At 46.3% G+C, this 13750-nt stretch overlaps 1 protein-coding gene across 4 annotated transcripts in view; it reads right to left on the minus strand.

The window, feature by feature from the left end:
* The window catches only part of CD109 (CD109 molecule), a 456523-nt gene that overhangs the window by 302135 nt on the left and 140638 nt on the right, over positions 1-13750 (minus strand). For all 4 annotated transcript variants that reach the window (XM_029595620.1, XM_029595619.1, XM_029595617.1 and 1 more), the window contains exon 12: positions 6916-7017. In XM_029595620.1, the coding sequence (XP_029451480.1) occupies positions 6916-7017 (102 nt within the window). The remainder of the gene's footprint in view (positions 1-6915; positions 7018-13750) is intronic.

A 13750-nucleotide genomic window follows, 5' to 3' on the forward strand; every position in this document is an offset into this window, starting at 1 on the left:
GCCTGTATTGTGTTTAGGTCAGCCCCTATAAAGGAAAGGGTTTGGGATGGAATTATCTTGAATTTGGGATAGTTTATTAGAAACCCTAAGGAGATCAGGGTATGGATAGTGAGACGCAGGGAGGCTAGTGCATCCTGCTGAGTCGGAGCCCTTATAAACCAATCGTCGAGATAAGGGTAGACATGCACACCCTGATTCCTGAGAAAGGCTGTGACCACCACCAGGCACTTGGTGAATACTTGTGGAGCGGATGCTAGGCCGATTGGTAGTACACGGTACTGGAAGTGACGAGGGCCAACCAGGAATCGCAGGAACTTGCGATGAGAAGGAGTTATGGAGATGTGTGTGTAAGCGTCTTGGAGATCTAGAGAGCATAGCCAATCTCCTCTTTGTAGAAGAGGAAGTAGAGAGCCCAAGTTACCATCTTGAATTTTTCTTCCTGCAAAAATGTGTTTAGGGTGCGAAGGTCCAGTATCAGACGTACGCCACCTGACTTTTTTGGTATCAGAAAATACTGGGAGTAGAACCCTTCCTCCTGTTGGGAGAGAGGCACTGGTTCTATTGCTCGGATTTTGAGGAGGATTGAGACTGCCTGTTCGAGCAAGAGAGAGTGGTTGGAAGTCCCCCACGTCAGCCGAGGTGAGAAGTCCGGTGGAACAGTCAGGAAATTTAGGTGGTAACCCTGAGTGACTACCGCAAGCACCCACTGGTCTGTGGTGACTGTATGCCAGATGATGCTGAAGTAGCAGAGCCGACCGCCGACCGGTATGGATGGAAGAGGAATTTGGCTTACACTCTCTAGGAAGGAGTCAAAACCCTGATGCTGGCCCAGGCTGAGAGGCTGGCTGAGACTTTTGAGGCTGAGACTGTCTGGGCTGACCTTTTTGGTAAGGTCTGGAAGGATGCCCTCTAGAAGCCGGAGGATAGAATTTCCTTGGCTTGTACTGGCCGCTTAGAGTCACGCCTGAAAGTTCTCTTTGGGGCGGATGGAAACTAAGACGGCACAGAAGAAAGCTGGCGCAGCATTTCATGATGGTCACCGAAGAGATTATCACCTACACAGGATAGATCAGCTAACCTGTCTTGCACTTCTGGTCTTAAGTCTGAAGATTTGAGCCAGGCCCATCTGCTTGCACTAATACCCGCTGCAGACACTCTAGAAGCAGTGTCAAAAATATCATATGCAGCGCGTACCTCGTGTTTTTCCAGCATCCAGACCCTTTTGAGCCAGAGCATAAAGTTGACTCTGGAGATGTTCTGGTAAAGAATCAGAAAAATCCTGAATCCTCTTAAAAAGGTCTTTGTTATACAGTGTCATGTATAACTGGTAAGAGGCAATGTGAGATATGAGTATTGAGCCATGGAAGACATGTCTGCCAAAAGCATCCAGGGATTTTTGTTCCTTCCCTGGAGGTATGGAGGAATGAGGTTTTGAATGTCGTGCCTTTTTCTGGGCTGATTCAATAACCACAAAGTGATGATCCAGCTGTGACTTGAAATCCAGGAGCTGACTGTACGAGATAAGTGGCATCTGTCTTATGGTTGACAGGTGGAACTGAACATGGGTGTTCCCAGTTTCTCTTTAGGAGATCAATCAGGATTTCATGAATAGGTATAGACATGATCTCCTTAGGAGCATCAAGAAACTAGAGTACTTCCAGCATATTGTGCCTAGAGTCCTCTTCTGTCTGAAGTTGAAATAGTATGGTTTCAGACATTTCCTTGATGAAATTAATAAAAGACAGATCTTCTGGTGGAGAACATAGTCTTTCATCTAGGGGAGAGGGCTCTGAAGACAGATCATCGATATCCTGGGAAGTATCAGTCCAATGATCATAAGACTGGTCACCAGCTCCCATAGGATCTCCAGAAGGGAGGAATGGTGTTAATCCCAAAGGACCAGGCCTAGGCATCGATGGCATCAGAAGTGGAACCGACAGCATCGATGGAGGCACCGAAGGAATCGGTGACATCGATGGATGAGTCGCTGGTAAGATCCCAGATGGTGGAATGGGTATCTGTTTCCTCTTCATCCGATGATAATGGAATCGGAGTAGAAGATACTGGATCTACCAGTGCTCTCAGTTCAAGCGGTGGAAGGGCACCGATCAACGCATCCAGTCTACCCAGTAGCGGTGCGAGAGCTACAGGAATCGGATTGGTGACCGGCTGGGAAACCGGTACCGGCGTCGATGGAGGTTGGAAGCCCTGAAGTGCTTTTCCGATGGCCTCTTGGATCATCCGATCCAATTCCTTGCGGAGACCTGGGGCGAGTAACCCCGGCTCTGGAGTAGGAGGTAGCACAGGCGTAGCCAGAGGGTCCATCGGTGAAGGTGGAATTGCGGATCCCGGCACCACTGAAGGTGGGGAACGCCTCAGTGACCCAGTCACAGAAGAGGATGGGACCTTTTCTGGACAGGGCTTCTTTGTCGGTGGCTCTGTCGAGGTCAATGACGAGGGCTTGCCTGCATCGGCGGACTGAGCCTTATGATAACGGTGTCAACGTTTTTCACGGTGATCTCCTCGGTCCTTTTCTTGAGGTAAGGAGGTGATCAACACCCTTGGAATTGTCGACGCCGGTCGGGCAGCAGTGGTGTCCAGGTGCTGGCGAGAGGTAGATGGAACCAGCTCGGAAGAGGTCGAAGCTATCGATGGAGCCGGGGTTTTTGACTGAAAGAGAAACTCCATTTTCTCTAAACGAGGCTTGCGGCCCTTTGGTGTCATTTGGGCACATTTGGCGCAATTTTGGACATCATGGTTGGACCCCAAACACAAAACACAGACCCTATGCGGGTCAGTGAGGGACGTTGTCTGAGAATAGTCGGGGCACAGACGAAAAACCAACGCCATGACTTCGACAAAAATTTAGCCGCGGTGCGGTCGATAGCCAGTAGGCCCCAAAGGAACAACTCGACGGGAATCAACCGCAACTAGGGTAAAGCCTTACCTTTTGACCGCGGAGTATAGATATCGATAGGGGTAAAAATTTTTGAAAATTTTGAAAGAAGTTCCGTGAGGAAAATTCCTGTCAGGAATCTCAAGAGAGCTCCTTAAGCCGCGTGGCTATTGCTGCGTGGAAAAAAGAAGACTGAAGGGGGACCCCCTGCTGGATGCAGGGTTGGTGCTGTGCTGGGCATGCCAGGTAGGTGCCAGTCAAAGTTCTAGAAACTTTGACAAAAGCGTTCTGTGATTGGCTCCATCCTAATGATGTCACCCATATGTGAGGACTACCATCCTGCTTGTCCTATGAGAAACATTCTACCCAGGAAAATGCAGAAGCATCCAAACCAAGAGGCATTTGGGGCCTACTCACGGAGCTACCAAGCCCTACTGAGGAACCAGTTAGGGGAGTTCCAAAAATCAGGTGCCCTACCTAAGCCGTCTTTACCCTGTCCAACATCAGAATGGGAAGAACCAGGCTTCGTGAAATCAGAGAGGGATAAATCTGAGCCTCCAAACAGCGCTGGCACAAATTAGCAGGCACTCCTGGTGAGATGACCTAACATGACAGACAAAGAAAGAGAAAGGCGCTTAGCCTTTCTAGGTTTAGGTGCCATTATGTTATGGTTTTGTTTTGTTTTTTTTAAGATGTCCAAAAATTCCAAGTGTCCAAAACATGGGCATCCGATAGGCGTCCCAATACTAGGCTCCCAATACCTAGGCATCCAGAGAATAAGCGCGCCGCTCAAGGGACAGGCACACTACAAAAATGCTTAAGTTGGACGCACAAGTAAGCACTAGCCTGGACGTACAACAAGCTCAACTAGGTGTCCAGCAAAACTGGACACACAACAAGACGCACAGCTAGACACACGCTAAGCCTACAATCCTGTAGAGGGCAGCCTACCTCATGGCATGCAACCAAGCAGCCTTAGAGCAGGGCCTAGCCTACTAAGGCTGCTCAACCCACCAGGCTACCCATGTCCCTCAACCTCCCCTGGAGGTTGGAAGGGCATGCTGAAGACTGAGACCGGGAGGGAGGAAGGAAGCCCTAACCAAACTCTCCTTCACTGTCTCTGGGTTGTTTTTTTAAACTTACCAGAGCTCAGCCTTACCTGACTGAGTACAGAGACTGTCTCCAGCTGTGAGGGGAGAGGGCATTTGCCGTCATCGCCATGCTCGGCTTCCTACACCCACTGCCTTTCAGCTGCACAAGCAGCTAAGTCCAAGTCGGCTGAAAAACCAGGTACCAGACCAAGGCAGACCTATGAGGGACCACAGAAATCACCTCAGGAATTCTCAACTGGGTGTGGGACCTTATGGTATCACTGCAGGAGAGTGGGACAATTCCTCTCTTTTCTCCTTAATTCTCCTATTTTTCTCAAATCAAGCAATCCCCAGTGAGGAGATGTATGTCCACCATCTGCTGGAGATGGAGAATACTGGCAGGCTGATGTCACTAGAGAGGGTTATATACTGTGACGTCAGATTGCTCAATCTCCATCTGCTCGTAGGGGAGCATAAACCACTTGCTCTGAATTCATCTGACTGGATGCTAAGAAAGACTTCATTAAACATGCTAAATAAAATCTGTAATCTCAAGTAGGAGGAGGAGAACAAGCTGGGCAGGTAGAACAAAAGTGTGGAAGTGCATTGAATATATATTTTAAATCCAAAAGATATTCCTACAAAATCCTTCTGAATTAAGAGACTGCTGAGAATTCCTCGCACTTATAAGAACGAAACTGCCATCCTGGATCAGACTAAAAGTCCATTGAGCCCAGCACCCTGTCTCAGATACTGGCTAGTCCAGGGTCACATGAAAGCACTCTACAGACCTTAAAGGAGTTAATGGGAAGATTCTTTCCCCGTTACCGATTCCCAAATGTAGAAGGCAGCAACCCATATGCCTGCCTGCCTACCAGATACTTGCCCTAACTTTTTGTTAAACCCAATTAAACTATTAACCTTAACATCCTCCTGCAATAAATTCCACAATTTAACTGTGCATGGATTAAAAAAAACACAAAAAACACTATTAAATTTGTTTTAAATCTGTTATTTATTTCGTGATATATTCCCTAGTCCTAGTATTATTTGAAAGGATAAATAACCATTCCTTATTACATCGTTCCACACTACTCATGATTTTATTTATCTCCTCTAAGCTGTATCTTTTTCCAAGCTGAAGAGCACTAACCTCTTTAGCTTTTCCATTCCCACTGTCATCTGTTGCCCTTCTCTGCACTCTCTCTAGTACTGCTATGTCCTTTTTTGAGATGGGGCGACCAGAACTGCAGACAATACTCAAGGTGTGGACACCATAGATCAACAGAGGCATTATATTTTCAATTTTATTCTTCATGTCTTTTGAAATAATTCTTAATATTGTATTTGTTTTTTGCATTAGGGCTGTACACTGAGAATTTCAAAATATTCTCCACAATGACTCAAAGGTCCTTTCCCTGGATGGTGGCTCCTAATACGGAACCCAGCATTGTGCACAAAGAGGTGAGATTAAATTTACCTGTGAGCATCATTTTGCGCTTGTCCACATAGGGTAATCTTCAAAGCCATTTCCACAAACAAAACAATGCTTTACCTGTGGAAATGGTCTGTTATAAACCATCTGCCCGATAAGCAGGTAAACCTATGCTTCTATAACTTGTACGCACGTAAGTTTACTCTCAATGAGCAGAGGCATTCCTAGGGGCAGAGTTTAAAGGGTTTGTATTTTTACCATATGCTTTCACATTTTCAAAAGTATGCCTGTAAACGTCCTTGAAAAAAAAAATCTATGTTCAAAATTGGCAGATGTAAATGCATGCAGGTAATTTTCAATATATTTCAAAGTAAAATAAGTATAGTGAAAGTATGCACGCACTTTCCCTTTGAAACTTCTTGTAACTTATGTGCTTACTTGATTTAAAGTTTATGTGGGTTGTTACAAAAATACCCCGTAAATGTCAGACATTTTGATGCCCTGTTCCCCATTCTGGCAAGATCCTCCTGCTATTTCCCACAGTTTACTTGTGTTACTTTGAATAATTTTGTGTCATCTGTAAATTTGATCACTTCAATTATTTCTCCCTTTTCTAGATTATTAACGAACCACTTAAAAACTGATCCAGGACAGTTCCCTGGGGCACTCTGCAATGCACGCTTTTCCATTGGAAAACTGACTGACTATTTAGTTCTACTCTGTTTCCTATGTTTTTATCAGTTACCAATTCACAAGAGGCCATTATCTCCTATCCCATGACTTTTTAATTTCCAATTCTCGATTGAGGAACTTTATCAAATGCCTTCTGAAAATCCCAGATACAGTAGATCAATTGGCTCAACCTTATCCACATACTTATTTACACCTTTAATGATTTCTAATGGGTTAAGTAAGGCATGAATTCCCTTTTTGAAATTCATATCTGCTCGTCCCCATTAAACCATGTTTTTTCATGTGTTTCTTCCACCATTTTACCTAGCCCCAACCTCTTACTCACTGGTCTGTAGTTACCTGGATCGCCCCTGGAGCCCTTTTTTAAAATTGTTACATTGCCTACCTTCCCCCTCCAGTCCTCAAGTATAGAGGCAGATTTGAATAATATGCTACTTGTAATCTGTAACCTATCTGCAGTTTCATATTTGAGTTCCTTTAGAATTTTGGGCTGAATATCAAATCCCAGTTGATTTGCTACTAATTTAGTTTGTCAGTTTGCTCTAGTACCTCTTCCTGATTGTAGTACCTCTCTCCCCCCACCCCCCCTCCATATATTGTATACAAAAGGAATATAAAATCAGCAAAAATAAAGCTACTAGCAAGTCCACACATGAGTGATTACATATCTAAAGGGAGAGAGAGAAAAGGCAGTTTTCCACAGAGCAGCTATAATAGAACTTGCATTAAATCTTAAACATGCTGTTCCTGACCCCAGCTGAAATATATAAGTACAATGTTATAGCATCACCATCTATTACCTTAATATCTTGACTTGATTTTTTGATCTGCATGTAAGTCATGTAAACGGACCAGAATACATCACTGACTGATATACGATTCATAGCATCAAGAAAATGAGCCTGAAAAAAATATAATATGTTAAATTAAATCATGACAATATATAGTGAGTCACTTATAAGTCTCAAATGTCCAATGGAGAAAAGAGTACATTGTATTTCCCACGTATAATCAAGAGTGCCTAAACTTCATAATCTTAGGACACAGTTTCTCAACTTGTGGTACGAGGGCATGCATACCACTAGCTAAAAAACTAGGCTGTGTGTCAAACTGAGCCTATGCAGCTCCCACGTCAGTTCTCATGTAACTGCACCTCTGATTGTTCAGCGAGTGCAGCTGCAGATGGAGAAAGCAGGCGGTGAGAGATGAGTGCACAGTTGTTCCTACAGTCCTGTATGGCATTGCTGCCATCTCTTCCCACCATCCAATGGCCCAAGGATTAGGAAAGAGCCACAGTCGCAACCTCCTTATGATGCCATTGCATTTCCTAAATCAGCCTGAAGAGAAAAGACAGCCTTCCACCACTGGCCTGCTTCCCCTCCCAACCAGCCCAAAAGAGATAGCACATAAGCTGTTACTGCTAGTGAGAAGGAGAAAGGGGACTACATTTTCCCTGGAGGCAGCTGCCTATTACCTGGTCGGGATCCAGGAGAAGTGGAAGGGGGGGAGGGAATCTGCTGGGCAAGGAAGGGGATGCCAGACAGAGGCTGGGAAAGAGATAGACAGGCCGATTCAGTATGGTGCACTCGGCTGAGTGCACCGTTTAGCACCCGTTTGGCCGCTCGTTTTCGACACACGTCTATTACCCCTTATACTGTAAGCCGCACATTTTACTCTCAGAAATTAACACCTGCCCAAAGGCAGGTGTTAACCATAGCCCGCACCGGGAAAGTGTACAGAAAAGCAGAAAAAAAACTGCTTTTCTGTACACCCTCAGACTTAATATCATAGCAATATTAAGTCGGAGGCCCCAAAAATAACAAAATCAAAACATTCAAGAAAAAAAAAAATCTGCCCCCCAGCAGGTGGGTTCAAAAACAGACACTCAATTTTGTTGGCGTCCGTTTTCTGAACCCGTGGCTGTCAGCAGGTTCGAAAACAGACACCGGTAAAATTAAGCATCTGTTGTCGGACCCACTGACAGAAGAAAATTATTCCTTACCTGCTAATTTTCGTTCCTGTAATACCATGGATCATTCCAGACGATGGGTTATGTGCCCTGTCCAGCAGATGGAGTCAGAAACAGATTTCTGGGGGAGGTGCTACATTACCTCACCACCCTCGTCATCATCCCCAGTATCTAGCCTAGCAAAGCCAAGCCCAAGAGGAAGAGAGGGATCAAGTAAACGTATTAACTAAAATTTAAAGTTTAAAAACTGTTAAAGAACAGAATGATAACCTCAACAGAGAACTTGTTAACACATAAATATTGAACAAACAACTCTGAGTGCTAGAGTGAGCAGAAAAATAAGGAGAGCATAGTCGAGCAGAGATAGCCCACCCTAATTAAATCCTGCTAATAACTAACGGGAGGGTGTCTGGAATGATCCATGGTATTACAGGAACGAAAATTAGCAGGTAAGGAATAATTTTCTTTTCCCTGTACATACCAGGATCATTCCAGACGATGGGATGTACCCAAGCTTCCCTCCTATGGGCGGGCCATGGATAGCCCTGCTCGGATGACTCGATCCCCAAAAGAACCGTCTGATGGTGCCGAAACATCCAGACGATAATGCCTTGCGAAAGTATGGAGAGACTTCCACGTCGCCGCTCTGCAAATCTCCTGGATTGAAACAGAGCTAGACTCTGCCCATGACGCCGCCTGTGCGCGAACGGAATGGGCCTTAACCCCCAAAGGAGGTTGCTTACCGACCCCAATATAAGCCGAAGCAATCGTCCCCTTCAGCCAGCGAGCGATAGACGTTTTGGATGCCATGTGACCCTTCCTGGGACCCGACCAGAGAATGAAGAGATGGTCGGAAAGACGAAACTCATTGGTAACTTCCAAATAACGCAACAGGCATCGCTTTACATCCAAAAGACGTAAATCCCTGGGTTTGTTTGAATTGAAGGAAGGCAACTCAACTGACTGATTAAGGTGGAAGGCCGAAACCACTTTAGGAAGAAAAGATGGAACCGTGCGGAGGGACACACCGTCATCTGAAAAACGGAGATACGGTTCTCGACAGGATAGCGCCTGTAGTTCTGAAGTTCGTCGCGCTGAACAGATTGCCACCAAGAAGATAGTTTTAAAAGTCAGATCCTTAAGAGAGGAAAATCTTAAGGGTTCAAAGGTGAACCGCTAAGTGCTCGTAAAACTAAGTTCAGATTCCAGGACGGACAAGGAGGACGTAACGGAGGCTTCAAGTGACGCACCCCTCTAAGGAAACGACCCACATCCGGATGAGAGGAGAGACGCGATCCCTCGCCACTATATAAGAGGGCGCCCAAAGCCGCGACCTGTACACGAAGTGAGTTGTAAGCGAGACCGAGATCTAGTCCTTCCTGAAGGAAGGAGAGAATTTGAGATACGGATGCATTGGTGGGCTGAATGTCGTGAGATCCGCACCAATTTTCGAAGACCTTCCAAACTCTTACATAAGTGACTGAAGTAGATCTCTTACGAGCAAGCAATAGGGTCGAGATGACCTCCTCCTGGTAGCCTCTGTACCTCAGTTTGCGCCTCTCAAAAGCCAGGCCGCTAGACAGAAGCGATCGGCCTGCTGTAAAAATATGGGTCCCTGCCGGAGTAGGCGTGGAATGTGGCTGAGACGTAGAGGGCCTTCCATGGTCAGGAGAAGAAGATCCGCAAACCACGGTCGACGAGGCCACTCTGGCGCCACGAGGACCACTGGACCGTGGTGATTCTCGATTCTTCAAATCACTTTTCCCACGAGAGGCCACGGTGGAAAGACATAAAGTAGGATGTTCCGCGGCCAAGGCAGGGCTGGAGCATCGATTCCTTCTGCGCCGTGTTCTCTTCTGCGACTGAAGAAACGCGGAGTCTTTGCATTGCTTGCTGTGGCCATGAGATCCAGGTGGGGAGGACCCCATCGGGAGATTACCAAATTCATCGCCTCCCCCGAGAGTTCCCATTCTCCGGGATCCAGGCGTTGACGACTTAGGAAGTCCGCCTGTATATTGTCTACTCCCGCAATGTGGGAGGCTGCCAAACGCAACAGATGTCTTTCCGCCCAGAGCATTAATTTGTCCGCTTCCAAGGATACTTGAAGACTTCGTGTGCCCCCCTGTCTGTTGATGTAGGACACCGTGGTCGCATTGTCGGAAAGGACCCTGACAGCTCTGTGACGCAACCGAGGAAGGAACCCTTTTAACGCCAGACGTACTGCCCTGGTCTCCAGACGATTGATGGGCCACCGGGCTTGTTCCACCGTCCATTGACCTTGTAGAGAGCTCTCCTGACAGACCGCCCCCCATCCTGATAGACTGGCATCCGTGGTGACCACTATCCACTCTGGCATGTCCAGAGAGACTCCCTGAGCTAGGTTTCGGTATTCTAGCCACCATTGAAGACTGTTGACGGTATCCATCGGAATTGGGAGTACCATCTGGTAGTCTTGTGAGGACGGCTTCCATCTGGAGAGTAGAGACCTTTGAAGAGGGCGGAGGTGGGCAAAAGCCCAAGGAACAAGATCGATAGTGGAGGCCATCGTGCCCAGGAGCTGAAGGTAATCCCATGCTGTGGGTTCTTGAAGATCCAAGAATCGGAGAACCTGATCGCGAAGGGACTGAGCCCTTTCTTTCTTGAGGAATACCATGCCCTGTTTCGTGTCGAAATGTGCCCCCAGGAAATCCAGGGACTGGGAAGGAACTAGGTGACTCTTGGCATAGTTGACAATCCACCCGAGAGACCGGAGCATGCGGAGCACTATACTGACCATCCGGCAACCCTGGTCCGATGACTTCGCTCGTATGAGCCAATCGTCTAGGTAAGGGTGTACCAGAACGCCCTGCCGGCGCAATGCAGCTGCCACCACTACCATGATTTTCGTGAAGACCCGTGGAGCCGTCGCCAGACCGAAAGGTAAGGCTCGGAACTGAAAATGTTGACCTAAGATCTTGAATCTTAGGTAGCGGTGATGATCCTTGAGAATAGGAATATGCAAGTAGGCCTCGGTGAGATCCAAAGAAGCTAGAAATTCTCCTCGATGTACCGCTGCTAGAACTGATCGAAGAGTCTCCATGCGAAAACGGGGAACTCGAAGAGACCTGTTCACCATCTTGAGGTCCAGGATGGGACGAAAGGTACCCTCCTTCTTTGGGACAACAAAATAGATGGAGTAATGACCTCGACCCCAATCGTAGGGAGGAACAGGTGATATCGCTCCCAGTGCGGAAAGTCGGTCGAGAGTGGAAGCGACAGCTTCTTGCTTGTAACTGGATCCGCAAGGAGAGGAAAGGAACCTGTCTCTGGGAGGATGGACAAAATCCAATGCGTAGCCGTTAAATGAGAGAAAAATGAATAATAAAGGTAAAGTTGTGGGGAACCCAAGTTCCACAACCCGCATCTGCTGGAGTCAGAAAGATACTGGGGATGATGACGAGGGTGGTGAGGTAATGTAGCACCTCCCCCAGAAATCTGTTTCTGACTCCATCTGCTGGACAGGGCACATAACCCATCGTCTGGAATGATCCTGGTATGTACAGGGAACCGCCGCTTCCACTAAAAAGGTGGCACTAGGGACGCCTCCTTATTAGCACGGGCCCTAATTTAAATACAAAATCGCGCACCCAGGAGAAGTGCCTGGGCACGTGTCGGGAGAGCGGGCGCTCAACATGGAGTATCGGTTCTCCCACACTTTTTAATGAATCAGCCTGAAAGCAAGGGAGTCACAAATTTATTTTAAAAGATGTGTGTACTCTCTCCCTGGTCCAAAGCCATGTACAAATAAAACAAAAATTACAACACAGACAAACAAAAATAAAACAATGGTATCTCCCAACATCTTCAAACAAACCCCATGAAGCCAATTAGAACTCAATACTCAAGGCCAGAAGAAAAACCCTGTCAACAAATTTAATCGGGGAAACAAAGGTCTTTACTCTTTTACAAAAGGATAATTTGGCCCCTGCTATATCTCCAAGGGCAAGTTGTTCTACAGCTAGAATTGCCATCATTAAAAATGCCCAAAATGTTACAGTCCTTAGTAAATACCCTTAACTTGACCTAAATTCACACTCTGCCATGTACTACTTTAATTTGGTAGAGACTAAAAATGAGGAAGTCCCTTACCTCTCAGACAATACATAAAAGTAAGCTGTTTAAATTTTGCTCTTCCTGTTACTGGAAGCCGATCTATCTTATGAAGCAAAGGAATTGAACTTACTCTTCTAGCACTACCTGTTATAGAATTTGGCAGTCAGGGTGGCAAGCCAACATTTAATGCACCGCAATAGTCAGTGACTAATTACCACAGCAGGTGCATATCAGTTTTTAAAGCCCATTGATTCAAAAAAATGGCCATAACTGTGTAACCTGTCTCAATTTCAGACAGGCTCCCTGTACAAATGAAGATATAAGAGATTCCAAGGACATATCGGAACCTAACTCCCAATCTCTAATAACTTTAATCCAGTACACCTGCAGAAATGGGAAAATAGATTGAACATCCAACTTATCAAAATCCATAAATTCTTTTTTTTCTTTTTTTTTTACTATTAAGAACCAATTTGCTACTCTTACGCCAGTTCACCAAAGCCAACAATCACCTATTCAATTGCTGTAACACTGGAGCTGAATCATTGCACAATGGCAAGAGGGGACAGAAACCAGGGAATGCTGAGAAGACGGGGGGTGCGGAATCATGAATATGTAGGACAGGAGAGAGAGAGAAACGAGGGTATGCAGACAGGGGGAAGAGAGAGAGCGGGATACTGGGCAAAGCATGGTGGTACTTAATAAAATTATTTGAAGTCAGGAGTTACTCGCTACTTGAAAAAGTAAAATAAACTGTTTTCGGACACTTATATGAAAAATGGGCACTCTGACATATAAAAATGAAAAAGAAAAATGGCTAGCTCCTTTTTCTTTAAAAAAAAAAATAGCAATACAGAATTACAGTTCAGCTTTATTAATAAAAAGAAAAGTAGATCAGATTCCATTTAGGAGATCCTGGGATATGGAGATGTGTGTGCGCAAAAGAGGAAAGAGGCCAAAAGAAATGGAGAAGTCGATTCAAGATTTAATCTAAGCCCTTGAACCCAGTAGTCGTGTCTGTCCTGGTGTAACGCCACTTAAATCCAAAGTGATCTAAGTTACAAAAATCTGAGTCCAGGGGTGGCTCAAGGCAATCTGCTGCCAGAGGCGAGGAATGCGATGGCACCCACTCTGCCCCTCCCCCACATATGCTCTCTCTCACACACACACACACCCCTCTACACACACTCACTCTCTCCAGGGCCTTCATCTTCGCCACGAGTGGGACGTGCTCTGCTTGTGGCATGCGGGGGTCTCCTCTGTACAGAAAATGGCAAAGATGGAGGAGACCCCGGCTGTGCAGGGGGGGGAATTCTGCACTTCGCAATAGCGCAGAATTCCCCGGGACTATCCACTGGAGGTCCGCTGGTCCTATGTTGTTTTGGCAGCAGGGTGAGGAGGCCGCGAGAGGACTTTGGGGGGAGGGGGGCAGCTTTTGCCGCTTCCAAAGTTTGCCACCTGAAGCGGCCACCTCACCCTGCCTCATTATACAACCGCCCCTGTCTGAGTCTATTTCAACTAATTCAAACTTTCAGTTCTTGTCAATGTACAGTCTGGAGCAGAGGTGGCCAAAC

The sequence above is a fragment of the Rhinatrema bivittatum genome, chromosome 3 (genome assembly GCF_901001135.1).
Source record: "Rhinatrema bivittatum chromosome 3, aRhiBiv1.1, whole genome shotgun sequence".
Lineage (NCBI taxonomy): Eukaryota > Metazoa > Chordata > Amphibia > Gymnophiona > Rhinatrematidae > Rhinatrema > Rhinatrema bivittatum.